Source organism: Ictalurus punctatus, chromosome 17 (assembly GCF_001660625.3).
Source record: "Ictalurus punctatus breed USDA103 chromosome 17, Coco_2.0, whole genome shotgun sequence".
Classification (NCBI taxonomy): domain Eukaryota; kingdom Metazoa; phylum Chordata; class Actinopteri; order Siluriformes; family Ictaluridae; genus Ictalurus; species Ictalurus punctatus.
The window spans coordinates 15,902,976-15,930,925 of record NC_030432.2 but is presented as its reverse complement, the minus strand read 5'-3'; the positions used below and the strand labels follow the sequence as shown (position 1 = coordinate 15,930,925).

The 27,950-nt window shown below is 38.8% G+C and overlaps 1 protein-coding gene across 3 annotated transcripts; it reads right to left on the bottom strand.

Moving 5' to 3' along the window:
• Positions 1 to 433: 433 nt before the first annotated feature.
• sacs (sacsin molecular chaperone) lies at positions 434 to 27,735 on the bottom strand. 3 transcript variants are annotated; one of them, XM_017491407.3, is made up of 11 exons: positions 27,533 to 27,735; positions 26,269 to 26,549; positions 23,858 to 24,008; positions 19,885 to 19,975; positions 19,168 to 19,253; positions 18,188 to 18,299; positions 17,895 to 18,041; positions 16,301 to 17,786; positions 15,982 to 16,073; positions 15,052 to 15,078; positions 434 to 13,374 (listed from the first exon to the last, which is right to left on the bottom strand). In XM_017491407.3, the coding sequence occupies exons 2-11, from the start codon at positions 26,289 to 26,291 to the stop codon at positions 1,817 to 1,819; spliced, it is 13,773 nt and encodes a 4,590-aa protein (XP_017346896.2). In that variant the 5' UTR covers positions 26,292 to 26,549; positions 27,533 to 27,735; the 3' UTR covers positions 434 to 1,816. The 3 variants fall into 3 exon arrangements, with proteins under 3 accessions (XP_017346896.2, XP_053543230.1, XP_053543231.1); XM_053687255.1 differs by lacking the exon at positions 27,533 to 27,735 and having other exon boundaries at positions 26,269 to 26,757; XM_053687256.1 differs by lacking the exons at positions 15,052 to 15,078; positions 27,533 to 27,735 and having other exon boundaries at positions 26,269 to 26,757.
• Between the last annotated feature and the right edge of the window lie 215 nt (positions 27,736 to 27,950).

Sequence of the window (27,950 nt, the reverse complement as noted above, 5' to 3'; positions counted from 1 at the left end):
GTTACATCTGTTGCATGGCTTAATCTTTGAGACATTACTGGGAGGATCATTTATGTAGTAAAGCTTATAGTTTGGAAACTTTAAGCCTAATATACTTAAATCAAATGCTCTGTTTGGGAGATGTATATAAAAAAGTTGCCAGACCTACTGCATGACAGAAACACACATGGGGTGCTCTGGAAATTTATTAGCTCTATGGCGCTGACAACAAGAGATACACTGCATGTCAGAATATACACTGAGAGAGTTAAAATCGGTGGTGTCTGATTGATTTCAAACATACAAAGCTACCATAAGGCATGAAATAGGTATGAAAGTAATAAATAAAGACAGAACATCACAAAATACAAGTGAATGCTGAATCCAGTGTTTTAGTTGCCATGGACTTTCATGGAACACAATACAAAATATAGCTTAAGCTACAAAGAAAAGATAAATCTCTAGATTTTTAATTGGGTGTTTCACAGTGAGTGGGACAACACCAAAGTATATAGACCACAGTGTATTGCAAAGAAAGCAAAGAAACTATAATTCCCCAATCCATTACCAACCTCTGTTCATGATTTTAAAGTGCATATCGCAAACATTATACGAGTTGCCACTTCTAACAAGCACAGGGGGGTATAATGAGAAGTGGATCTTTCAATCATAACACACTTGTCCTTGGCAGCGAATACAATGTAGTTGAAGCAATTTTATTTACATCATGCAATCATATACTCTTACTATTTACTAGCTGGCAAAGTAAATTAACAGTCATGTATAGCTGGAGTAGTTGCCCACACTAAACACAGTATGATTATACTAAAGTAAATCTTACTTTTGAAATAAAGCATTTTTCTCCTTTATATACTTACAAACTGCTTTGGCCAACCAATTTTTCACTGTTCAACCTCCAAAAAACAAAACAAAAACACATCAGATCACTAATGAAGGTCGAAAAAAAAGACGTTGAAAAAGTATTGGAATGCTGGAATCTTTTGAGAAAACCATGATACAAAACCCCTCCCAAAAAAACAGTGGGACCATGGCCCTACAAGACGGGCCTTGCTGTAATTTAGGATTAACAGAGTGGGTTATGTTAGTCTGGTTAAAACAAAAATGTTTGGTGCAGTTTTTACAGCACTAGATTATCTGTCTATTAAGAAATACTTATATACATTTCTATGCACAATATGGTGATTTCTATCTTGCATTCAAAAACTGACAATACTACAAGATATATGTATACATCTCCCAGAGTTCACAGGACAATTATGCCAGTTTTTGCATTTTTAATGTACCATTATTAAATTCACAACACTCCATTTGTAAGTCTCCACTCAAATAAACTTCAGCAATCAAACGAGCGCTCCTTACTCAAAAGTGCAGTGCAAATGCATGCATATTACAGGACATTACAGTCAACTGGATGACTGTACCAAGAAAAATACTTTTATATAAAACATGAAGTAAAAAAGCAGCATATTCACATTCATTTCTGTACATAAGATAAACACAAACTTTATAGTAAAAAGAATAATATTGCTATGCCTTTTTAGCGTTATGTACACTTGCATGTCAAAAACTTTCACACTAAAAAGTAAGTCATAGAAACAGAAATATTTTCAGGCTCAGGCATCTGTCTGGACATATACAAGCAAACATATGCAATAACCATGGGGATATAGCACCATTCAAGGTACTGTGCATAACTGTCAGATGGATAGACACTTTTGCTCGAAATAAGCAAAAGCAAATCCATTTATTCTCATTGCACAAGGCCACCATTACTATTGTTTTTCTTGATGTAAAAATCTGGTATTTTTCTGATGCATCATAATTTTTGCTGCACAAAGGCTTCTAGTTTGACAATTATTCGAGCTGTACATTCCATTACTCTCATTGCGACTTCTGAAGTGTACCTGTCGTTAGGAATCTGAGGAAAGGGCAAGAGGTCAGGATAGCGGGTTCTAAGGCTGTCAACACCATAACCTTCCAAGATGTTGACATCCTTAGCCAGTCCATTTAGGTGAGTATTGTATTCTTCCACTTTCTGTGCCAGTGCTGTGGGTTTCACATCTTTGTCTGATTTTCCTCTAACTGCATAGTCTGCAGCTATTAATGCTAGTTTAGTGGCCAGGTAGCACTTGAAGCACACCCACTCATTTGCATTTTTATGAAGATCATTTCTTGCAGCTGAAAAGTTTGCTCTTGCTTGCCTTAGCCATCTTCTTGCCTCCACAGGGTTTCCAACTGACTTAAATGATGGTGGCACAAAGAAACGGCCAGAATGTGATGCTCCTGAATAACTTGCAAACTGATCTCTAAATTGGTGCCTTTCAAATTTATGGCTTGTTGCTTCTTGGTTCCATGACGTATAAAACCTTTGAAAAGAGAATTTCTCTGAATGGAAACGAGTGGACGATGCAGAGAAAGTTCTCCTTGATGTTCTGTCTGTGCTCTGCTCTGCATGAGCTTGCTTCTCCATCCTGCTGATCTCATTTTGTAAGTGCTTGAAGACCTCTGTGGCAATATCAAGGTTTTCTGCATTTTTGTCCGGATGCCACTTAAGATACAATCTTCTGATAATCTTCTTTCTTTCAGTTTCAGGAAGTTTCCAAGCCTGTTCTACAACTGAAGTAACTTCTTTCAGAATTTCAGGTAGTGCATTAATCTTAATCTTTTTAGGAGACATCTTTTTTGGTGGAGGTATGTGATTTTCCTTGCCGGGAAAAATAGGTGGTGCCATTCTGGGGCCTGTGGAGGAGCTCTCTGATGGGCTTGTTGGTGTTGCTGGTGCACCATCTCGAATGTTGGTGCCGTCATCTTGTCTGGAGAATTTATATAGATCAAGGGAGCTTACAATTTTGTATTCACTATATCCAATGTCAATTTGAAAGCATTTACCAAGAAAACCTGGGTTGTCATCCTCTTCTCTTTCTACTTCTTGAACAATAATGGCATATGTGTAGGTTGGCTGATAGGACCCTAAAATATCTCCTCCTTCAGAGTCGACTAGGTAACCCACATACTCTCCAGGATAGAAAACATTCATTGGGTCCATTAGCAGTAAATGATGTATTTCTGCAGGTATTGGTGTCCCAGGAAGGGGAAGCTCAAGCTTTGAGGGTTCAGTTGAGTCATATTTTACACCAAGATTGTCTAGCTTTTCTGTGATTCTGTATATGTCATTGCAGCCTAACATAGCAATAAGATAGGAAGTGTCCGAAATCAGATTGTCCGTAGCAGACTTGAGGGTCATTGCAAGAGCAAGAAGAAAATTGATATCTTTGCTATCTGAATGTTGAATGTAGAGGTGGATAACTGATGTACCATATCGCTTCAAAAAGGCTAACGTTTCACTCCGGCTGTGTGGAATTGGACTGCAGCCTTTAACTCGCAATGTTGTCTGTAGCTTCTCAAAACAGGATACCTTCAAGCCCTCACAAAGTGCTTTGCAGAGCCGTATGGCTTTTTCCTCATTTACCATGTATGCATTGTCATTCTCATGCTTCATAATTCTTATTAGTCCTGTGATGAACTGCTCAGAGGAAAGTAGCAGCTGAAGCCGACCCTGAAGTGAGCAAAGGGCTCCAAACTGGCACATTTTCTGAGATGCTTCATCGAGTTGTTCCTCTAAGATACTACTCAAAAGTCTGGGCCTCAATTTCTGAGGAAGTAACATAATAAGCTTAGTGTGGAACGAATGATCTTTGCCTAGGTAGCACTGGCTCATGTCAACAAGCATTTGCACTCCAACATTACCCTGTATTCTGCTCTTGTAATGTGGTGCATCATCAAAGACTAAACTGTTTGACTTGGCAAGCCGTCCATCATGACTTGGTAGATAAAATGTAAAATCTCGGAGAGTCTCTAGATCTTTGCGAATCTGTACTGGGTCATTCTGGAGACTTTTGAAAAGTCCAGAAACTGCTCTTTTTACTGTTCTCATTTCATTTGGGTCAAGCTGCTTACCTTCGGAGCTTCTGTATATGCGACACAAAACTTCAACATATTGTTTTGTTGATACAATGTCCTCAGTGCCCAATAATTTGAACAACTGATGAAAGGTACCAAGTTCAAGTGGAAGTTTGTATAAATATGGCTTGAAGTCTGATTCATTGTCTAGATTTATCACAACCTCCTCTGGTTTTAGAAGTTTCCAGCCATCTTCAACCATAATAAATGCTACCCCTCGCAATTGATAACGGAATTCCCGTTTATCTGCATTAAGGAATTCATAGGTTCTCCTCAAGACTTTATTTCTTGTTTTTACTGTGTCATCATCCACATTTGTGATGCTGCAAATGTTTTTGCAGTTGCTAATGACCTTTTCCAATGGTGGATCCGAATTTACATTTAACATAGTCAAAACCTGTTCAAGCTGCTCTTGGCCTGAAAGGGTGCTTCCCTCTTGGTCATTTATGCTTGCCGGAGTACCCTTCTCTGGCAGAATAGGACAAGATGTCCAAAGTAATTGCATGACATCAGTTTGTTTAAATTTTGGATTAACTTGAGACCCATTGAAACGAATTAGTGGAAGAGTGCCATTGATTTCTTGGTGTTGAGGATGCAGTCTGACAAGTTCTGCTGGTGCACGTTCTGGACATAAAAATGAGATCACTGAGAGTTCTTTGAGAAATACTCCCTCAAACAGATCTGTCCTCTCATTGAAAATGTGATTCAAGAGAACATCGACTATGGTCTGAACTTTTTCCTTAGACCAGTTCTCTGTCTGTGCCTTGATGCTGACCTCTTTCGCAAACTGGAGAACTTGTTGTTGAGACACAATATATTTTAAACCAATCTTGCGTAGGAATGTAATCCATGAAGACAGGAGTGAAGTTCCATTTTTCGGTTTCAATACTTGCTCAATTTTTTTGAAGAAGTCCACGGGTATGAAAGATTTTGGTGGAAGCATCACTTCAAACACTTTCACAGTTTGGTCATAGAAGGCCTTGGCAGGTTTTAGTCTGCTTGTTGAGTCAAAAATAAATGACAGATTTTCCAGTTTTTCATAGAGTTGATCCTTTATGCAACATGCCTCCTCCATTGTCAATAGCCTCTCCTTCAGATAAATGAGGTGTTGGATTTTGGCATCATGTGAGAGAATGTCAAACTTTGGAAGGAGATGCTTCAGATAGACTTCCAGGTCATCAATTGGACTGCACCCAAGAAATGTATAGAGTTCTTTCAGCTCTGGATTATCAACTAGAAAGGTTGAGGATGTAGTGTGCGCCCATTTTTCCATGTCATTTGATGGAATGCTTTTGGTCAGAACATAACAAGCTCCAAAGTTTGCAATGCTAATATGCTGTCCACTGACAGCTCTGTAGCATGGGAGCAATTTCAGACTTTGCACATCATCTTGACATAAATTAGTCAAATTAGAGTTAAAGTACAACAAGAGTGCTTCACAGTCTTTTTCAGTCAAGCTCCCTGCTTTGAAAGCTGATGCGTGAATCATGTACTCAAGGGATCTCAGAATGCTTGAAGGATTTTCTATATTTGCTGTGTACTGAGCCAGTAAAGGCAAGATTGGACTCTCTTTTGCACACATTTTGTTTACTGCAACTTGTAGGCATCCTGCTTTCATCAGGGTGTGATAAACCTTTTCATTTTGTCCATTCGGGAAAATGGCAGCATACATTAGGCTGAAGGGTAACAAAGCTTCATGTTCTGGCACAGTTAACTTGTTGCTTGATACCATAAACTTGATCCCTGGTAGTAGAGCCCAATCTTTAAGGGCCTCCATGGCTGTCTCAAATTTTGGCTTAACCTCCGCTAGGTCATCTTTGATGCCAATATTTTCACTGATGAAATGCCATGCACTTTTCAGCCACGATTCACTTGCATAGTTTTCCCTCCACTTCACAGGGGTCCTGGTTCTGTACTCTCGAGGTAGGACAGATCCCAATAAATCTCCAAAGCTGCTTATGTCAAAAACCTTTGCCACTCCTGCTTTGAAGAGAATGTTGGCATATCTCATGTATAGTGTGTGCATAAACAGTTCTGTCCTGGAGGAGACAAGCTCATGATGGCTTGTTAGGAATTTGGGACGTTTTGAGTCAAACACTTGCAAGATGTTGTCCATTGTCAAAAGCAGTGGTAGCCCCTCTATTCTGATGCCATCTTCCTCTATGTCTTTGAAGCAATAGTCCACGAGCAGCTTCAGACTGTGAAAAAGCTTATAATTGGACTGTTGCAGTCGACATGGCAGTTTTCCAACTTGACAAGATGTGTCTGGGGATGAAAAGGTCAACAGGAAGGATCGGACATCCTCTGGTGTCACATAGCTGACTGGAATACCTGCATCTTCCAAGCAGAAGTACAGGCTGGCTGTCTCCTCACAACTGTGGACTAAATTGAAGCCTACATCCAGAAGCATGGCCTTTAGCCTGTAGACATTTTCTAACACAGATTTACGTGTGGTAATATTGTACTCTGTGTTTTTCAGATGCTGCAACTCATCTTGTAGCAAGTTGTCAAAGAATGCTCTGCCTTTAGTTGAAGTGGATGTGTTCACCCAGGAAATGTATATTGCTGAGTGCATTATATCAGTGTTATCCAAATGTGGTGCCCTAACAACAGGCAGAAGTCTTTTCAGGTCTACATGAATACAGTGATAGATTGCCCTTACCAAACAGTACCAGTCTGGTTGAATGTCCAGTCTGTTTACAGGAAAGAAAAACAAAAACTTCCTCAACATATCTTTGACTTGGTGAATTGGTGTTCCCTGTAGAACGGTCACTGTGGGATCATGCCCAGGGAACAGCCGACGTTTCAGTTGAATTAGCAGCTCAACGTAAGCAGGGGCTATTAGTGCCATCATTAGATTATTGTTCCAATCACTCCTTACACCAACTCCATTGTCATCTCTCCACAAGTTTCTTCTGGCAGAATCCAGGGCAAAATGTCCATTCACATGAAAAGGTAAACCTATCTCCAGTGAAAGAGGAAGAAAACAGAAGGCTCTATGAGCCTTCTTATAATTGTGACTAGTACATGCTGCCACCCCACCCCGGGGAAAGAGTGTTATGTCCTCGTTTTTGTGGGCAGACACTACACTTTTTGAAACTTTTTCCATATCAGAAAATCCTGTTCTGTTGCATACCAGCCAGGATGTTGAGTTCCCATCGGAGTCTTCTATAATCATTGTGTATGTTATTTGTTGTACTGGGATTTGGTTCAGCTGCTTTTTCTTCATCACACTGTCCACTACACTGGCATGAAACTGTTTACGTTTCAAACGATCACCATCTGTGATTTTTGCAGTGACGGTATAGAGAGTTTTTAATTCTCCTGTCCGATATTCTACTTCACATATTGAAATTTTTTCCATGTGGTTTAAAAACATAAGTAGTTCTGCACCATCTGTTCGTAGTTTGTCCAGAAGATTTTGTACCATTCTGTCTGAAGCAGGTACTGAGCTAATCTCGGAAATTTTTGCCATTTCTACAGTGCGGATAGGGAACCGAAACATTGTGCTGCGTTCCAGCTTGAAATGATTCCCCAAATATAAGTTCAGGACATCAGAAAATTGGGACCTAAAGTCAGAATCCAGATCTCTGAACATTCTTCCTGGGCTAACAGTTGTTGCTCCAGGTGCAAAACGTGCATGTGGGTCAAAGATACAAAGGATGTCATTATTTGAAATGAAAGATGGACAGTCAGTGATGTGATATACTGAATTGAATCCAATACCATACTGTCCAGTTTTGCCAGGGTTTGCCTCTTTAGTGCCTCGACCAAGATTCTGGATTCCTCTGATATCATCTTCTGTGAACGGTTGATTGTTGTACACACAGAGGGATGGACCTTGCATAGACACCCATTTATCATCAAATATTCTGTCAGTTGGATGGGTCCTAGGATCGAATATGAAGTATATCTCTGTAGCTTTGGCATCATCTGCATTCTGAAGAAGCTCTTTCAGCATCTCCTTCTCTGACGGGTATGCATTGAGTATGCTCTTGATTCGGCTGGTGAGTTTCTCCTTTTGCCCAAACTCACTTCCAAGAGTGGTGAAGCAGACATTGGAAGCATACCTTTCCAAGGCTTTGTGGCGTTTTGGAATGGCACCCAATTTTACTGCTACCTCTCTTGGGATATCTCCATGACAATACTTCACAGTTGTATCTCTGACCTTTATCCAAGGGCAGTCGTTGTAGCACAATGACCTGGATTGTTGCAAAGTGAGATTGCTATCAGGTAAAAGTATCTGCCCATAGTTGCTTTGGCAGAACTCATGATTTTTGTCTCTAATTAAACTCCATATTCCTTCACTGATAATTCTACGACATAGCTGGAAGTTATCCTCTGTGAGACATCTTCTCCCACATTCATTCTTGATATGTTCTAGAACAGTTGAGAAGTTTTCAACAGTGAAGTTTGGAAGAACCCCCACAGTTTCAAAAAGCTCACGGCAACTGTTTCTATACTTGTTAGGAAGTTGGTATAGATATGGAGCAGCATCAAAATTCAAATGAAATGCCACTTTTGATGGATTTACATATGTGTTTTCCACTAGAATAGAGCAAAATGTTTTCAGCTCCTCCATAATTTCTTCTTTAGCATCTTTGGACTGCAACATCTCTTCATATAGGTATTTGTAGCAAGCATTCGTTATGTTTTCTTGATATAGTGTGACGCCATCAAATGATTTTGATAGTTCTTTGAGCTGACTGATGACTAACCCAACAGATGGCCTTTTTATCAGCCCGAGATAGTCTTTCACAGCCAGAGACATGGGGCCACAGCCTTTAAATGATGGGGAGTTCTCATTCAGGATTGGTTTCATCAAACATACAGTGTCCTGGTGGTCTGTTGTGAAAAGATCTGTTGCAGAAAACATTGTAGACTGGGGGAAATTATTTCCATACCAGGGGAGTGAAAAACCAGCAGGCTTTGTCAAGAATGGAAGGAAACTGATGTCCTGTAATTTTGCAATGTATTCAGTTGCCCATGGGTCTCTCATTTTTAGTTTTTCGTCAATCAAACTAAGCAGTATACTGCTCCTTTGACATGCAGCAGTATGATCAATGTCATTAAGAGCTATAACAGATTCAGCACGTTCTGTCAGGTCTTCCCAAGAAAGGTCATCTTTTACCATACCCAACTGTACTAACTTCACCAAGCACACTGGATTCAAATAGTCTTTCACGCTTCCTTCAGGAAACCGCCCATCATCACTGTTGTACAGTTTAGCAACTCTTCCTTCTGGATGTATCAGTCGAGATGGCAGAACAAGTGTGTGTGATGGTCCCGAGCAAGGAATACATGGGGTGTCTCTTAGGACAGTTGCAAAATCCTCCAATTTTTCATTGAGGACATAATGCATCAGGGGGTCACGGAGGTCTTTGTCTATATCTTGTATATGGGGGAAAAAAATATCTGTGAAGAACTGTTTCTCTGTGAGAGTGTTCTCCATCAGTTTCCCTTTACAGCCAGCATCATCAAAGCCTTCTTTGACCCAATCTGGCAGCTCAACAGCACAGAGATTTTGGGAACCACACTTTTTCAGATATTTCATGAATATTTTAAAGGCAGCAGGACCAACATCAGGTTTGCAGAGCAATGCGTCATCCAAAAACCTAATGTACTTGATTGACACCCAGGTTTTGCCATCTGAGAAGACTTTTGCATTGTATTCATCTTGACCTTTGGCAATTTCCTGATATACTCCTTGGCAAATCAAGTTAAAGTCATCATGCACAACTCCAGGGTCAGGCCAGGCTGCATAGTAGTGATAGTCAAGGAGTTCCCCATTTTCTGACATAGTACGCAGCATATTTAGTGCAGCCATGTATGCCTGCACAATCACATGTCTCATGAAAATGGAGTTCCATTGTCCTTTTGTGTCGGTCTTCCATATTTCCTTCCGATTTGACGTAACTGCAAAACATCCATTTATGTGTACTGGTAGTCCAGTTTTTATTCTGAGTGGTAAGTAACAGAACACCTCTCCGATTGGGCTTGCATTTGTCCGCAATGTCCATTTTCGATTTTCTTCTTCCGAGAGCAGAACTGCTATACCTCCACATGGCACCAATCCTAGTCGTTTTCCACTTTCACTCAGAGAAAACTTCAGAGCTTCAGTCACATCCATACACGAAGAGATGAGCCAGGTTGTGGTTTCGACACCCTTCTGAGGAATTTCATCAGTAAGTCTCTTGGTTTGAGAGCCTTTAGCTGCCATCTCAAAGTATGCAGATGGATCCTCTTCTGAACCTCGAAAAAGTGGTGACTGTAGATCAAGAATACGTCTGAACACATTGTGGTACTCCTCTACCACAATTCTGATGATGCTTCCAGATTTAGGAATGTCAGCAGGTACTTTGTTGGTGGTTGAAACTTTTTTCATGACTTTGGCTGCAGACTTCAGAATACTAAGAGGGCCATATGTCGCTTTGGAAGACCACACACTCTTGTTCATTGTAACTACATCCTGTGCAGCAGCAGGATTTGACTCTTCAGATTTCAGATACTTCAGGACCATTGTCCCAACATGCTGAGTGAAAAGAATCAGCCGATGCCCACAGATGCTGAACTCATCAACAAGAGAATATATATCAGTGGTGCTGTAGTATATACTGCTAATTTCACTTACTGCTGCTTCATGCTCTGTTCTGAACGGAAGTCTGAAGAGAGTCCCATCATACTTGTAGGGGGACTCTTGTGTCAGAGGTAGCTGGCAATTGAAGACATTAAGAAAAGGCTTGAACTGGTTAGGAAACTTCCTTAATCTTTTCTGCTGTTTACTCCAGTTGATTTTGATACCTGGGTTTGATTTGTCCCTGATGTGTTTGCTAATGTGATTGATGTTTGGGTCAAACATAATCATAAATTCTCTGCTCATGATAATAGGCATGTCCGTCACATGATAAACAGAGTTGAACCCTAATCCAAATTTGCCTACTTTGTCTGCTTCACATCTTTTCATGGATCCACCCAGTCTCGTTATATTGAGGAAGTCTGTGTCAGAGAAAACAGCATTGTTAAATGACCACAAAGAAGGACCATGACAGACAATCATTCCAGGGTCCAGTAAGTTCTCGCGTATATCAAGATTTTTTCTCATGTCAATCAGAAAACTGCATTCAGTAGCATTTGCATCATCAGCATTTTGCAGGAGCTCTTTAAAAATATCTGCAACAGATGGATATTCCTCTAGAATGTTTTTTATTCTCACTGTTAGAGGTTCCCTCTGACCTGACTGTTCAAAGCCAAGATTCTCTGGGTTTATTAGTCTTGTGCTCAAACATGGAACTCTTAACCACTCTGCAGTTTTCATGGGAATATCGTCATGTACAAGGATGATTGGCTCTGAGGTATCGTCAAGTAAGTCATTCAAATCGTCAACTTTGATATCACAGTATGCACATTCATGAATTGGTTTCATGACCAATTTGCTTGGATCTTTGTAGCAAAGAATTGGCACCTGCATGTCAAGATCCACTGATATTTGATTGTTGTACAACCATCGTAAGATGTTTATCAAGAGCAGGATATTATGTTTGCTTTCTTCTGTTGTCATTTCTTGTTCACTTCTGTTCTTGATTGTTTTAACCACTTTGAGCACATGGTTAGGATCAATTTCATCAACAGAACCACAGAATTTGAAAAGTTTGTGGAACTTCGCAATGGTTTTTGGTAGTGAGTACAAGTATGGTTGTAGATCCAAATCTGGGACAGGCTTTAGGACAGTGATGCCAGGGGAAGCAAATGTTTTGCCGGTCCAAACCCAATCAAAGGACAAAGACTTCACTGCTTCTCTTGCATCCTCTAAGTGAACTTGCATGAATCCATAAATTTCAAAAAGGATCTGCTGGAACTGATACCAGTCCTCTGTGGTAAATACTTGGGATCTGTGCCAGTCATTTACTGCTTTTAAATGTTGGAGCACTTGGTCAACTTGGGGCTCCATGGATAACTTAAGGGCCTTTTTCATGCCAGCAGATGTTCGCTCCACCAGTGTTACAGAAGAACCAACAAGCACTGCATGAGATATACTGCACATGTCACAGAGAGAGGATATATTACAAGAGTCTCCTTTCCAGACAAGAGACTTAGGATAATTTAAAGGCCTGTCCTTGCAGACTGGTACCCATTTCAATTTTTGGAGTGATGCCTGAGTTTCTGAAGACTTCACTAACTTTGTTTGTTTGTTCAGGATAGTAAGTAGTGTTTTTGCCTTCTTCATAAGAAACTCCCACTCTGGATTAGGGCTTCCTTGTAACTCCTCAATTTTCTGTGCAACATGAAGTACATCTTTTTCAGTAAGCTGCACCTCATTCTTGAGCCCTATCTGTCTTAGAGAATGAAGAATATCAGGAGATGATGTGTAGGTATTTGGTGGAAATCTTGTCTTTTCCTCCATGTAGAACAGATCCTGTAGTATCTCCAGCTCAGGATCAAAAAAGTCCATTGCTGCAAGAGGTTTTCCAGAGGACGAATACATGAACTTAAGAGGGGAAAGCCATGTGATCACTGCTTTTTCTTCATTTTTGAGAAATGACAAATGAGTTAGGGTCCAGAGCATGATGCTATCCATTTCTTCTTTGGTGTAGAAACCTCTCTCAATGTCCTGAATAATTACCTTCAGACATTCAGTGCTTGTAACCTGTTCCACATTTAACAGTCGTATGAGACGAATCGTAGCCTCATCACTGCTGTCGACCACATTAATGGACAGTTTAACATCTGGAGGATGCTTGGCACTATGATGCAGTGCTCTAGCTCCTTTCAGGGTAGTAAAGGATGGGGTGCCTTTGTCTGAAAACTTCCCCACTTTCACAAAGATGGGAAGATCTTGTATAATACGTTTCTCCTTTTCAGTGACATCTGTAAGACTAGCCAGAAAGCCTTTGAGGGCAACCTTCTGTTTGACAGTGAGGGATGAGACTTGGCTAGCCAGTCTCTGGGATGAGGACCTGTCCATAATTTGTAGCAAAGTGCTTGGAGATAATGGATGGATGTAATTTTTCAGAAGTGGGTGTTGCAAACAAGAATCCAAGTTTTGTAAGACAACCCCACCAACTTTATTTATGACTTCCAGCAGGTCCTCTGAAAGTGTGATCTCTTCTTCGTTCAAAATAATGATAGGAGATGGAGTCTTGAGACGCAGGAGCTCCAAGGATTCCATACTATCAAACAGTGGCATGTTTGGAATCAAAGGCATGTCTTCAAAAGTACTAAGGTCATCAGCGAAATTAATATACAGATGTTTCCAAACCATCTGCAGCCAAGATGCCAAGGGATGTTTCTTCTCTTCATCACCAGGGTACCACTGCACAGAAAAGTCTCTGGAAGGCCATGCTGTGGTGAGGACTTCTTTAATGAGACGTGCTGATCTTTCTGGGGTTAGAACTTGAACCTGAGTACAGGGCCTTCCTGGAAAAAAACCCCCCACAAAGAAACACCCAAATAGTTATTATTGATGCTTAGTAGTTAAACCATGGAGAATATCATGCTTATTTGGTCATTTTCCCAAGTTGTGCTTGGATTTATAAGATTTGGAATTTTATAATCACATTTACCTGCATAACCTGAATAATCTCATGCTTACTTAAAACATTTATATGCATAATGACTTTTTAAATAAGCAGTGTTGGTGTTGTTTATAGTATATTTCAAATGTGCTGACTACAACTGCTGGTTAAGGGGGGAAAAAAGCATACCTCTGCATTAAACAACAGGATGTTTAAAAATAAAGGAAGCATCTAACAGTGGTTAAGTTAGGGTATTGGCTGATAATGAAAACCTTATTTGTGTACAGATTTAACAGCATACATCATTGTCCAGTTTATTAGAAACATCTGTACATCTGCACATGCAGTGGAATGCAGTGATACAGTGGGCACAGGTTCACTGAAACTGAACAGTTGAAGACTGGAAAGTGTTTCCAGGGTTCAGTTGCCCATTGAGACTGTACCAACAGTAGCCTCAGATTCCTGTTTTTGGCTGAGTAGAGTGGAACCTTCTGCAGTTGTATCCGATCTGCTTCAAGGTTGGATATGGTGTACATTCTGAGATGCTTTTCTGCTCACCATGGTTGTAAAGAGTGGTTATTTGAGTTACTGTAGCCTTCCTGTCATTCTCCTCTGACCTCTCTCACTACAGAACTTCTGCTCACTGGGCGGTTTTTGTTTTTTGCACCATTCTTTGTAAACTCCATAGATTGTTGGGAGTGAAAATCCCATGCGATCAGCAGACTCTGAAATGCTCAAACCAGCACCAACAATCAAACAATGGTCAAAATGAGATCATCATACTAACCCCCCCCCCCCCCCCCCCGCATGATTTCAGCAGTGTGTTGGTGCCGCATGATTGGCTGATTGGATGAATTGTCTGAATGTGCAGGTATACAGGTGTTCCTAATAAAGTGAATGGTGACAGTGTACTAAACATAATAAAAAATTATTTTAATAATCAAAAATTATATTTTATTTAAAAAATAATATTAATAAATGTTTGTTTAAAAATATATGTTGAAAATGTGTATAATTATTCAATACATTAAAATTGCTAGTGATAATGATGCTTCCTTTATTTTTTTTTATTTGATATAAAACACAATTTTAATAAGTAAACATGATATTTTGTAATTTTGGAAAATCACAATCACAGAGGTAAAAGGTATGACGTACAAAAAATGTATGAAAAAAACAGAAACTTGGTACAAGTATACAAGAACAAGTCCCTCAAGGAACCTGTTAACATGCACTGCATGCTGTAAACGTACAAATATTAACATTGTACTCTTTTAGTATGTTATTTTTCTTTTGGTCATCACTTTTACGTTGTCTAATAATTTAGCATAGTGGTGTACATTTGAGTTATGAAAATCTAAAATTTGTTAGCACATGGAAATTAGTTAGATTATGTCTGACATTTATTAATTGTTTTAATCAGTTAGTGCTTTGGCATTACGGTGCTGCAAAAAGGTAAGTAGACTAAACGTAGAAAAAATATTAGATTGTATTATTGTATCACTGCAAATGTAATGACTGATCCATTAAGGAGGAGAATGGCTTCTCCCCCTCCACAGGTATGACAACACTTACTTACCTGAACAACCCCAAAGATACTGCTGAACTGGGATTCACATTCAACATCAGCACCAGAATAAAAACATAATTAATCTCACAAAAGAAAAATGTGAATAAAAAGTGAATTACATTGATTTTCTAAAACGTAAATTATTTACATTTTACAATGTATATGCTATATAATTACTGTGAGTGAATTAGATCAGGTCCTGCAATGCCATGTAATGACAGTGCACTCAGAAGAGAAGAATGCTGTTCTCTGCCAAAGCATTATCACCTAAAGTTTATGTCAGCAGCAATTCCTGGAAAGAAATGTTGCCTGGCACCTTTTAAAAGGTTATCACATTTCGTTTAAGACTTAAAATAGCTAAAAAGTGATTAGCACAAATGAAGGTAACATCATGTAGCACTACTGTATATTCTGAATGTTAAGATTGGTCTGAAAAATAATAAAAGTCAGAAGCAAGCTTTGTAGATTCAGTAGATTTCATGGACAGACCACATACTCGGGTTTGTTCAGGTCATGTCAACAGTGTGTGTTTGTAGGTGTTAGCTCTCACATGGCTGAAAGAGTAGACATAACATGAACAAGTATGTATGCGAGTTTGTTGCTTTAAGACAGGGGTGTCTAAAGTCCAGCCCCAGGGCCAAATGCGGCCTGCAGATAGATGTAGTGTAAAAAGTGGGCAACATGTAAAAAGTGCTGTATTTCCTGCACCGTTCACCCAATTTGGATGTAAATACTTTCAAAGTAAAGCTCATATTCATCATATAATTTTAACTACAGTACAATGGAGCCCGGCCCTTATTTTGTATTTTGATGAGGTCTAATCTGGCCCCCTTTGATAAAATTTTGGCCATAATGTAATGGTGCTAATGGTGATGATAATCATTTATATATTTACCTCTAAAGATAAGCAGTATAGAAGATGGACAGATGGATATTTACCTCTACTTTTGGCTGCTTCTTTCAGGCTATTCATGACTTGTGGGGGAATGCTTTCTAGTATGAATCTTCCTTCCAATCCTGGGTAAAGGGACCTATTGAGGAAATTAGGGGGGAGGGGAAGTGTATATTTTATTCCAAAGCCAAGTTATATAGAACCAAACTGTAGAAATACTTATGAGGCATGTTTATTTTCTCTGCCTGATATTCATGTAAAATGACACTATACATCTGTGAAATCAATCAATCAATCAATCAATCAATCAATAAATCAAAATTTATGTACCAATCATTAAAAAAAACCAACTCTTTAACACCATACCTTGGGTACTCTTCTGAGGCAATATAAACAGCATCCTTGTCACTCACAGAGGAAGAAAATGCAACAAATGTCTCATTTTGCAAAGGCAGCAGCTCTAGTCCAATAAGGTCGCTGTAACAGGCATCACTGAGAATAAATTCAAGCAGAAGCAGTTTCTCACTGGATGACCCTTTGTGCCTAGTTTTCCTTAGCATCTGCCGCACAAAAGAAGGCGTCGCTCTCTTTAAGCTGTCAGGTTTGGTGAAAAATGTGGTCAAGACAGCAGAAATATTGGCTGGCACTCTGGCCAGCACCATCCCTGAGTTCTGGAGGTAATTGATTACTGATTCTGTGCTGTCCTGGGTACAGTCTAGCTCTAAAAACACTGCATCTTCCACTTTGACCCAAGTGCAGCTGAGAGAGTAGATGACTGGCTCCTGGAGCAAGTCATGGAACAGTGGCTCAAGAATGGGTCTCCAGTGTGAGCGTATCCTGTTGGGATCAGGCCAGGCTTCATAAATGCCTCTAGCAGTGAGGGGAAAATCCTGGTCTTTCATGGTCTGAATTCTCCTAATAGTGTCCATAATAAGCGTGGAGTATGCCTTTGGAATGACTCTTACAACGAGGAGTTCATTCCAAAGGGCCGCCGGGTCCCTCCACTGGTCCACCTCCCGCCATTTTATACTCCTACGGTTATCAGTCAGGCCAAAAAAGCCACTGACATGCACTGGTAACCCTGTCATACTCTCTTCGCCCAGGGGCAGTGGAAGAAAGCAGAATGCCTGCCCTGAGAAGCTGCAGCTTGCACCCTTGTCCTCATCATCTAGACGCATCAGTGGTAAAGCTATGCCGATAGTTGGGATGAACTTTAGATCATCTGCAAGAGTGTCCAGTTCACTACACATGCCTCGTCCACCCACAGCATTACAAACCAACCAAGTGGTCCTCTGACTTTCTTTTGCAGTTTTATCCTGCACCTCAATTCTGAGCTGGTATGTGCTGCAAGTGATTGAATTAACTGGCACACCATTACTGTAGCTCTCAATGGCATGGCCTAGAGTTTTCAGAGAGTTAGACCGCTCAAGTTTGTGTTCAGAGTTCTCACCTGCTGAGACTTGGAAAAGCAACCGTTCAGTACCATCTGACTCTCGGACATGCAGAGAGACCTTCTGTACGCTCCTCAGGAACAACAGCACTGTGTCTGCATCAGCTTTGAAAGACTCAAACAGCTCTAGAACTTTCTCTTTATTATACACGTTACTGCTCAGCTGAGAAGGTTTCATACGGAGAGGGAAGCGAAAAAGCGTTCCTGGAAAGTTGCCATCTTTGATGGTCTTCTCAGAGCTGCCAAAAATGCCAAAGTACGGGGCAAACTGGTCATTCAGCTCTGTAATTTCTTTTATATCTGTCTTCAAGTTCCAGCACTGTCCAGACTCATGGACTCCAAACAGCATCTGATGAGGGTCCAGCATCCCAATTTGATCCCCACTAAATATACTTGGGACATCTGAAAAGATTAGATAATTCATCTTAAATGTGTGATATCTATAATACCTACAAATTATGTTTTTTTTGGTAAAATTGGTATCTGAGATTTTGAACGTACTACAGTTACCTGTTATGTGGTAAACAGAGTTGAATCCAATCCCAAATCGGCCAACTTTTGAAGGGTCCTCTCTTTTCCTACTCCTTGCGATTTCCTGAATCCCATTCCAGTCCTCTGTCGTAAAGACTGCATCATTGTACACATACAAGGCCATCCCTGGCAGACACAATCGCATTACAGTTGTATAATGAGCTTTGTACAGTGAACACAGATTTTGTACAAAGCACAGCAATTTAAGTTTAAAAAGAAAAAAAAGGTTTATACTGTTTATGGCAAATTTGCTTTAAATATTTAGTAGGTACCTTGATATTGTGCCATATCAGGTGACCACAGTGACTCCACACCATATTCATTTTCATCATACATAAATTTAACCTCCGTTGCTCCTGCATCCTCTGCATTCTGAATCAACTCCTAAAAGAGATAGAAGATATAAAGAATCAAGAAATGATAATTACATATTGTTTACTAGGAAGAAAATAAGAGTGTGTACATAGCATTTGCTTTAATACTATTTTTCCAATCAGTTAGGTCAGGCTGGCAAGCCACTGACCCCCCACTTTCGATTTAGGACTGTGTATCTTTACTTCTGACATTTCCCCTCATTGTTTCAATGGGGTGATCGATACAAAAACCTTGCCACATAATGAGCACATGCACATCAGCAGGGAGAACTTACCATTACAGTGACTATTACACCACATATCTACAGAATTTCATAACAATTCCAAGTAGGAATCTAGGTAGTTTGTCATTTCATATGTCTCTTTCAAAAATGTTATTTACAAATGGGTGACAAATTAAAGGAAAACCATGGAACTTGTAATGCTATGGGGGAATTCATTTTGCTGGCATGAGTCCACATATGCCCTTAGAGGCGTGACTGCAAATAAATTAAAAAAAAGTTATGCCTGATCTCCATTTTCCTATGATGAAACGTTTCTATGATGGTCTCATTCAGGATGACCCTGCTGTAGCCTTCACAGTCACCAGATCTCAACACAGTGAATAATAATGGGAGCTTTTGGAGGGACATGTCAGAAAGCACTCCACACCACTATCATCAAAACACCAACTGAGGGAATATCTTTTAGAAGAAAGGAGTTCATCCCTCCAGTACAGCTTCAGAGACTTGCAGAATCTGTGCTGGGGAGTTAAAGCTGTTCTGATTGCTCATGGCCCAATAACTTACATTGCTTTTTTCTTTAATTTGTCACCAGTCTGTTTTCATACAGTATGTCTAACTTTAAATGGATACAATATTGATCAACACAAGACCTACTTTCAGTATTTGTCCGCCTTCTGGATATCGCCGTAAAATGTCTTTCAGAAACTCTACCAAAGGTGGAGTGGTTTGCCCAAACCTCCCTGTAAGAGAGTGTTTGGCATGTAAAAACACTGCTGCCTATGAAATGTTCATCTTCTTAGATGGTAAAATATGGTGAAATGAAAAAGCTTACATTCCCTTAATGCAAAATAATGAAAGTAACAAGACGTTTAATGTGAGTTACACTTACCGAATTGTCAAAAAGTATATGATAAGATATTATCGTGAAACCATCAAAACAATATTTCTGATTGTGATATACATGTGCACATTTATTCCACTTTTTAACTGCAGCTGTTTTGAATTTTTGCAGTGGCAGGTATTTTCCCAACCAAGGGTGATGTAACTTTCTGCAATTCACTGTAGATATCTAATACTATCCATGCATCCAACAATCCATCCATTTTCTAAACCACTTATCCTACAGGGTCGGGGGAACCTGGAGCCTATCCCAGGGAGCATCTGTCACGAGGCGGGGTACACCCTGGACAGGGTGCCAATCCATCGCATGGCACATTCACACACCTATTAATACAATATCTAATACTAATACTAAATTATTACTTATATAAATATCACATGAATAGTAAATTCATCCTAATTCATGAGCATATTAATTGTATTTTTAATACGTACATGTTATCTATTTGAAAAAAAGTATTCATAAGTTACCACCCCCTCGCAGTCCTCTTCCATGCAGTGTCATGGTTATTTCTGGACTCCCTTGTAGTACCAAGGTTCCAATTACAACTCCGTCCTTGATCTAAATAAAAAAAAAAAAAACAAAACAAAACAAAAAAACAAAGATTACCTCAATATCATCATGTGATCAATAGGACAATTTACAGTAAAACAATACATATGGGGAATGAATATCAATATGATGGAAATGAAGTCAACTCTCTTTGAGACGGACATTGGCCTCTCTTGTAGTGCGTTATATTCAATCTCAGTTTGATTTATACGAGTTACAAAGCCCCTCTAGGTCATATGGAGCATCTGATCATATCTGAGTACACCCACTCTGCAGCAGGTGGGCATTTAGCTATGTGTAGCCTCAAGGTATAAAATCAGCAAAAAAAAACCTTCAATATATCATATTTTACTCTGCTCAGACAAGTCAAAAGGGCTACAGAATGTTTTCAAAGCAAAAGCCTCTGCTAACTCAGCCGTTCTGTTCAACTTGTTCTGGCGCACACGGTTGCCACCTGATAAAACTGGTCAGCAAATGATCAGTCTCAGAGATTACAACTCTTAATTCTGTAGTTATTTTGCACCTAGTTATGTACACTTCTTGCCAAGAATGCATTTACTCATTACATACATTACTTTTCTGCAGAGCCACTAAGGTGACGTGCTGGGTTTTTTTAAAAAAAAAAGATTTGGCCACAAAATAATATATTGAGGTCAATAGAAAGCCACAAGATAATATTTTGAGTATCTTGTGGCCATGAATTGTTATATTGTGGCCATGAGATTTGTGACCACAAATTTTGTCACTTGAGCCCACAACTTAATATATTGTGGGGATGTCATGCTCAACATATCCAGTCATTTAGTGTGAATGGGCAAAAATGTCTATTCCATTTGAGATTTCACTTAATCACTTTTATCCATCTCGCATCTTTGTGGCCATAATCATATAATTCAACTGATTTCTCACTCATTTCAATTCACTAAATGCCAAAAGATACATTATAATGACAGAACTATGTGGACACCTGACCAATCATATCCATATTTGCTTACTGAATATCCCATTATAGATGTAGTCCCCCTTTGCTGGTATAATAACCGCCAGGATTCTGGGAAGGCTTTCCACATTTTAGAATGTGGCTGTGGGGATTTGCCAATTCAGCCACAAGAGCATTAGTGAGGTCAGGAACTGACATCAGATAAGGAGGCTTGGTGTGCAGTCAGTGTTCCAATTCATCCCGAAAGTATTCAGTGGGGTTGAGGTTGGGGCTCTGAGCAGGCCACTTGGGTTATTCCACACCAACCTTGGCAAACCATGTCTTTATTGACCTTGTCTGGTGCACAGGGGCATTATCATGCTGTAACAGGTTTGGGCCTTGTAGTTCCAGTGAAGGGAAATCTTAATGCTACAGCATACAAAAACATTGTAGGAGGGGGTGATATCTTATCGTTTGCGATATACCGGTAGAAATTCTCCCCACAATAAGAATTAGTCTTCCCACGATAATAACAATAAAGCCAAGTTGATGACGTAATTGTGTGCGATGGTCTGCAACCCATTCGCAGCTCACGTGCAGAGTGAAAACACGTACTGCGGAAGGCGGACGTGAATCTGAGGAGGAGTTTATCGCTACACGGGGAGCTCTCTCTCCAATCTGGAACTGGTTTGGTTACAGAAAATCAGTTTTATGTTTAGATCAATGTTTGTGTTTCTGAGGCTCTCAAGATCACAGCTATCACGTGTAGCAAAAAACAGTGATGAATGGTACTATATTTATATAGTCACTGATATCATTATCGCAATAAATACCAGAAAATATTGTGATATAGTTTTAAGTCCATATCGCCCATCCAATGTAGACAGTTGTGTGCTTCCAACTTTGTGTAAACAGTTTGGGGAAGAAACTCATAAGAGTATATGATGGTCAGTTGTCCACAAACATCTGGCCATATAGTGTAAGTATCTTAAGGCTACAAAAAAAGATCTTAAAAAACTTGCCAATATATTAATTTATGGCCACACCTTATTAGAAAATAACCACCATGTCACCTCAGTGATAATACTAATTACTGATAAGTAATACTTTTGCAGTATTGTTTAAAATAACTACAAATCATTGTGCAGCTTTAGTATGAATTCGACTTCAATATAGTGCCATGCAAAAGATTAAGTGTTAGTTCAGTGGCTATGGTTCAATGATCCTATTGTTGAAATACCATGCCACTGTTGATCCTTAAGTCCTTAACCCAAAATTCTCAGCTCAACGATTGGAATGTGTCTCACTTGTATGTCGCTTTGGATAAATAAATGTAGATGCAATAGTATAAAATGTAATACTGAAAAAAATGATTGCAATACTAATGTAATTCCATAATTAATTCCAGATAACACCCTGAACATTTAGCCTAACACTTATTATAATGTGACCGATTACATTCTGTAGCACAAGGCAGCCTAAGTTTTCTAGGCTGAGCAGACTGTGCCCACAGAAGAAGTTACCCTGTACAGAAATACAGACAGCATTTACATTATTTTTGCTGAGTTAGTTCCACCCCCCCCCCTTCTTTCTTATTTTCTCTTTCTAACTTGTCACAGCATCTCCAGCAAGAATCACCACAAGCAAAAATTCCCAAGCTTATTACAGACGCTGGAGTAATGCCAGCATCAGAGGTTACTGTGTATTATCTAGTAAAATGCAGGCGTATATGGAAGAAAAAAAAAGAACCAAGAAATATGAAGTTAAGGCTTGATGTTCTGTAACTGTGAATGGAATCTCAGACTGCTCCCAGATTATCTTATCTGTTTGGCTGTATCCAAATCTACAGACTGCTTGACCTGTGATTATTTTTTGATCATGACATAAGTAAGCTTGGGGAGAGCTTTCCCACCTGCTCTTTTCGATCATGAAGTTTTAAGATCATGTGTTTAGAGCAGTCAGGGCAAGCAGTGAAAGTTGCCTCAGGTCAGACGTCTGTTTCACCTCAGGATCTTTATGTCATCAGTAAATTAACTCAGTGTTTTTTAATTCTTTGGACTTATTAATGCAACAGTAACTCCATTGGTTTAATTTCACATCACATGGCCATCAGTGATTCCTTAAATGAAAGAAATGACCTAAGTGCATATTTTCCAAAAAAGACCCTGTCATTTATTTCAAATATATACAGTAAAATATTAAATATTTGAACCCTGGAACATTACGGGCCAATGTCTTAACTAGAAGATATTATGACTCCGTTTTTTGCATTCAGCACAACCATAAAAAACCCCACTTATGTCAGTGTTTAATATATCTTATTTAGTTATATAATTCATATCTTTATTCCAATACTGTTTTAATAATTGAGCTTTATAAAATGCCTCAAGAAATGAGCCTGACTTATATTTCTGTAAAACATTTATATACAAAAGACAAGGTTGAGAGTTGCCCCCTATTTTCTTTCTGCATTACCCATTCACACACAAATGAAGGAAATGATATTTAAAGTAATGTGTTTCAGAGAACAGAGAAGTGGAAATCTGCTGCTCAACCTCTCAATTAATTTGTTATAGTAGATTATAAACCTAATTATCTGGGTGCTGACCAGTTCAGCTTAGGTCAATGTTTTAATATCATATATGCACCATACAATAGTGTACAGTAAAAGAAATACTATATAAATCTTCCATTAAAAAATATAAATATGTATTTTTAAATAAATAAATAAACAATTGCAGAGAAATTAACTGAATGTTAATTCATTGAGAACATAAACTGAAACCCCAAATTTTAACACAAATGCAAAAACACAAATAAGTTAAACAGAAATGCAAGCTGTAATATCTCAATTAATTTAATGGTTTAGCTTGAATAATAAGGATATTTTTAAATACAAGTAAACGCTTTTCCCTATAAAGCAATTTAGCAAGCACTTGTGCTTTAGAGTGTGCTCATTGATTATTACTCACCACTTTTCCATTGTGAATCAGCTGCTGCTCACACACAGGGAAGTCTGTTTCTTGGTAGATGAGCTGCTTGATTTGCTGGACTGCTGTAGACCAAGGGACTTGGAAGACCCTTCGGCCTAGGTACGCATGCCTGACTGTCACCAACAGCAACCTGAAACGTGTAAATAAAGAATTATGTAGGGCACACAACTCTGCATGAAGCTGAAGATACTTAAAGTGCTGAGGATTAAAAAAAATATTATTCATATAACAATGTCCAATGTCATCTAAATAAAAGTTGTAATTAATAATATAATGTGTAATAAAAATAGATTACAACTCACAGGAATCAATGGAATGTTAATATTATATATATATATATATATATATATATATATATATATATATATATATATATATATATATATATACATACATATATATATATATATATATATATATATATATATATATATATATATATATATATATATATATACACACATACATATGTGAGCTAGCTTAATTAATCGTTACAATGTACCTGCAAGTGATAAAATACAACAATGTTAGAATTTCAATAAAATTCACTACAAATTCTAAATAAATTTTATATGCATCTATTTATGTATAGACAAAAGTAAATCATTTCATACTGAATTTTAGGGAAAGATCCTTTTCATTTTCTTACTTGCTTTACTGATTGGACGCCACTGCATTTTGCAGGCCTTGACAGCAAATTGTTAAGCATACCACTTGATAGAAATGAATGACTTCCACAAAGACATTAGCCCTCACACAAATTCAATTATCCTGGAGGCCATTACGAGAAAGCTCCTTAGAGTTTGATGTGAGACAGTTTGGCTGCATGGTAAGGTTGTATGGAATTGACAAAATGCTGCATTACAGTTTAACCTTATTGATAATATAACTGTAGTTGTGATACATCTTGAGCTATTAAGGTATGCTGGTAAACTCCATGAAAATAGCTATACATTGGCCTGTCTTGCTTTGATCAGATGTTTTATTCAAGTATTATTCAACTAACCAGCCACAGAAACACTAGAATACACAAGAAAGTAATGCATAATTATAATTATTATATTAAACAGCATAGTAACTTGCAAAGGCCAATAGGAATTGGCCTTATTTTATTACACTTTTAAAAATTTAGCTGTGAATTTGACAGTATTTTATAGGCAGCAGGGTTCAATTTACAGTAAACAATTATAAAACATTTTTTTAAAGTACTGTAACATCTTACATAGTATAAAATAACTTATTTGAATGATGCTTTTAAGAAAGAGCAACATACAATTAAGCTGAAGGCTAAGAGTCTTGCTCAAGGACCCAACCAGAGCAGCTGGGATTTGAACACACAATCTTCTGATCTGTAACACAAAGCCTTAACCACTGAGCCGACTCAACTCCCAGTCAACTCCGACTAAAGCCGGGTGCACACTGCGATTTTTAATAGTCCTTTGTGACTGTTGCTTGTCAGACTGTAAGAACTTGATCCCTGCTGTAAACCACGTCACACTGTAGGATATTAGTTGTCATTAATGTCAGAGTGTATGACATTCAAGACTCGTACATAAGAGAAGCCACACTACAGGACAGTGCCTCAGATCTTCTGACACTGCCAGAATTTAATCGGAGGAAAAATCTGATCGCAACGTCCGTTAATCGGCTGTCGGGGAACACGTCACACTAGCCTCCGACGACAAATTTGCAGCGTGAACAGTGTGAACCCGGCTTAACTTAAAAATCCCACACACTCCCAAACAGTCATGGTTGACTCCTTGAACAAGACCCTTAACCTTCAACTCAGATGTATCCTGGATCTTTTTTTTTTTTTTTTTTAATTTTTTTATTTTTATATATATATATATTTTTTTTTAAAAAGCATCAGCCAAACAAGCAACTTTTCTGGATTGTATTATCTTATACCATGTAAGACATTACAGTACTTTACTGTAAATGTTTTACAGTTGTTTACTATACTTTTTACAGTACTTTACTGCCAACCCTGCTGCCACTAAATTACTATAAACTTTTCAGCCATTTTTTTTCCTTTTTACAATGATAGCAAGTACCCTGTTTATCCAAAACAGTGCCTCAATATTAGAGTAAAGTAAACCCAACCACATGAAGCTTTGAAGCACAAGAGGGTTTCAGAGAGGGCGCGGCTTTCATATGGATGTTAGCTTTCTTATTCTAGGCCCATCAGTACTGATACACTCTTGCCATATCACACTGACCTGTCCTGCTATTTCTAAACATCATAAAAAATGAAACTAAACATTATAACTGATGCATCATTACACAGCAAGCACTAACGGACATGTCAAGAAAAAAAGTGATCACAATAACGGATGCAACAAAAGCCTAACAAACCCTTCTTTTTTTATTGTTTAATAAGCTAAACTTACCAGGAGTCGTGACTGGTTGCCATCGCTGTTCCGTTTCAAAACCACTAAACCTCCAGTTCATCCCGATTCATTCATTCTCTCCAAACTCTTCTGATGAGGAAAAAAGCCCAACCTGGCAAGTATCAGCCCATGATTTTGCCATGTCCCAGGCTGTATTTAGCTGTGTTTTTCTTTTGGACCCGCCTCCCTAAGAGGTAGCTATCGTTCTGATTAGTTGTTAACTATTCACGGATGAGGTTCAAGTTCAGCACCGGTCCACCATCATGGTTTTCCTCATGGTTCTGTGAAGGATAAAAATGACAGCATCTGTAAGATAAACACATGCTTCCTGCATAGTTGTTCAAACACGCTGTTTCTATTAATGGAAAGCTACTCCTCAAACCGCATTAACCCTGTACTATACTACCCGACCCTACCCTACCACAGAGTGTGTACATCACTGAGCACTATCTGCTTCTAAGTATGGAAGTGTGCTCCTGTTTGGGACGTAGCCTAAAGTAACTGGGGTACTGTAGTTGCGGCTTCCTCCAGCGAAGCATCCTGGGACTTGTAGTTGAACTAAGGTTGAGTATGGTTTGCGTGCTGTAGGAAAGTTATCGTGAATGTGTGATTTGCATCACAATCAGTGAGATGTCCGAAACAACATAAACAATACAACACCAAAAACAAAACAACAACAACAACAACAACAAAAAACCCCTCATATTCAAAAGAGAATTGTGAATGCGTATGCATGCACTTTCACTGCATCTATACTCAGTACAGGCCTATTAGAAAGCATTATCTTTCCATTTATGATGCATACATATATATATATATATATATATATATATATATATATATATATATATATATATATATATACATTTTAACTTATTAAAAATGTTTAGGACTAGCAACCATCCGTTAGATGTGATCACAAATGGCTACCACAAATAAACATATTGTATAAATTCAATCATGTCAAGTAAGTAATTATATAGCCTGGCTTATTCGTTCGTGGTTGTAGTCTATTTTGTGTTCCCTAGAATCTATGGCGCAGTATGATGCGCTCCTTTGCGATGACATCACCCATCCTAAGCACAAGGACGCCTAGCACACCATCTACTAGCAACTTTGTTTATCCAAGGCAAAAACCCAAATCTCAGTCTTTACTGCCAATACTAAGCTGAAATCTGCAATGAATAATCATGAATGCGGAAAAGCTAGGATATAGATCGCAGTTTCCCGTATGAAATTGCCGCAGTAAGTAATGCACACTCACCACATCCTGCTCCACGCAGCTTCAGCACCATCATCAATCTCCTACAGCTCTGCAGATTTAACTCCTAAATTTACCTCGTTATCTAATGCGCATGTCACGGGTAATCTGAGGCTAAGCACAGACAGTCAGATTATTTAATGTATACGATGCCATTGTAGACATTCTGAAACCCCAGGGTATGATTCTCATATGCATCTCATTCTTCTGAATCTCCTGTAGAGGTCATACTGAGAGCTCTTAAAGCGACAGGAGTTCACAAGTAATGCAGACACTCAAACTAGCACGTTAATATTACACAATAAAACAGATTCATCCATCCATCCATCCATCCATCTTCTATACCAGTAGTTCCCAAACTTTTCTAGGGCAAGGCCCCCCAAATGGCATTAAAATTTGACCGAGGCCCCCCTTTTGCAAG

Coding starts and splice junctions, on each gene's coding strand:
- sacs (XM_017491407.3), bottom strand. CDS start 26,291: ATGGCAACCAGTCACGACTCCTG. Junction 18,300..19,167: donor AAGGCGGACAAATACTGAAA/GTAGGTCTTGTG, acceptor TATCTCTTTTAG/GAGTTGATTCAGAATGCAGA. Junction 16,074..16,300: donor GCCTCAGAAGAGTACCCAAG/GTATGGTGTTAA, acceptor TTTCCTCAATAG/GTCCCTTTACCCAGGATTGG.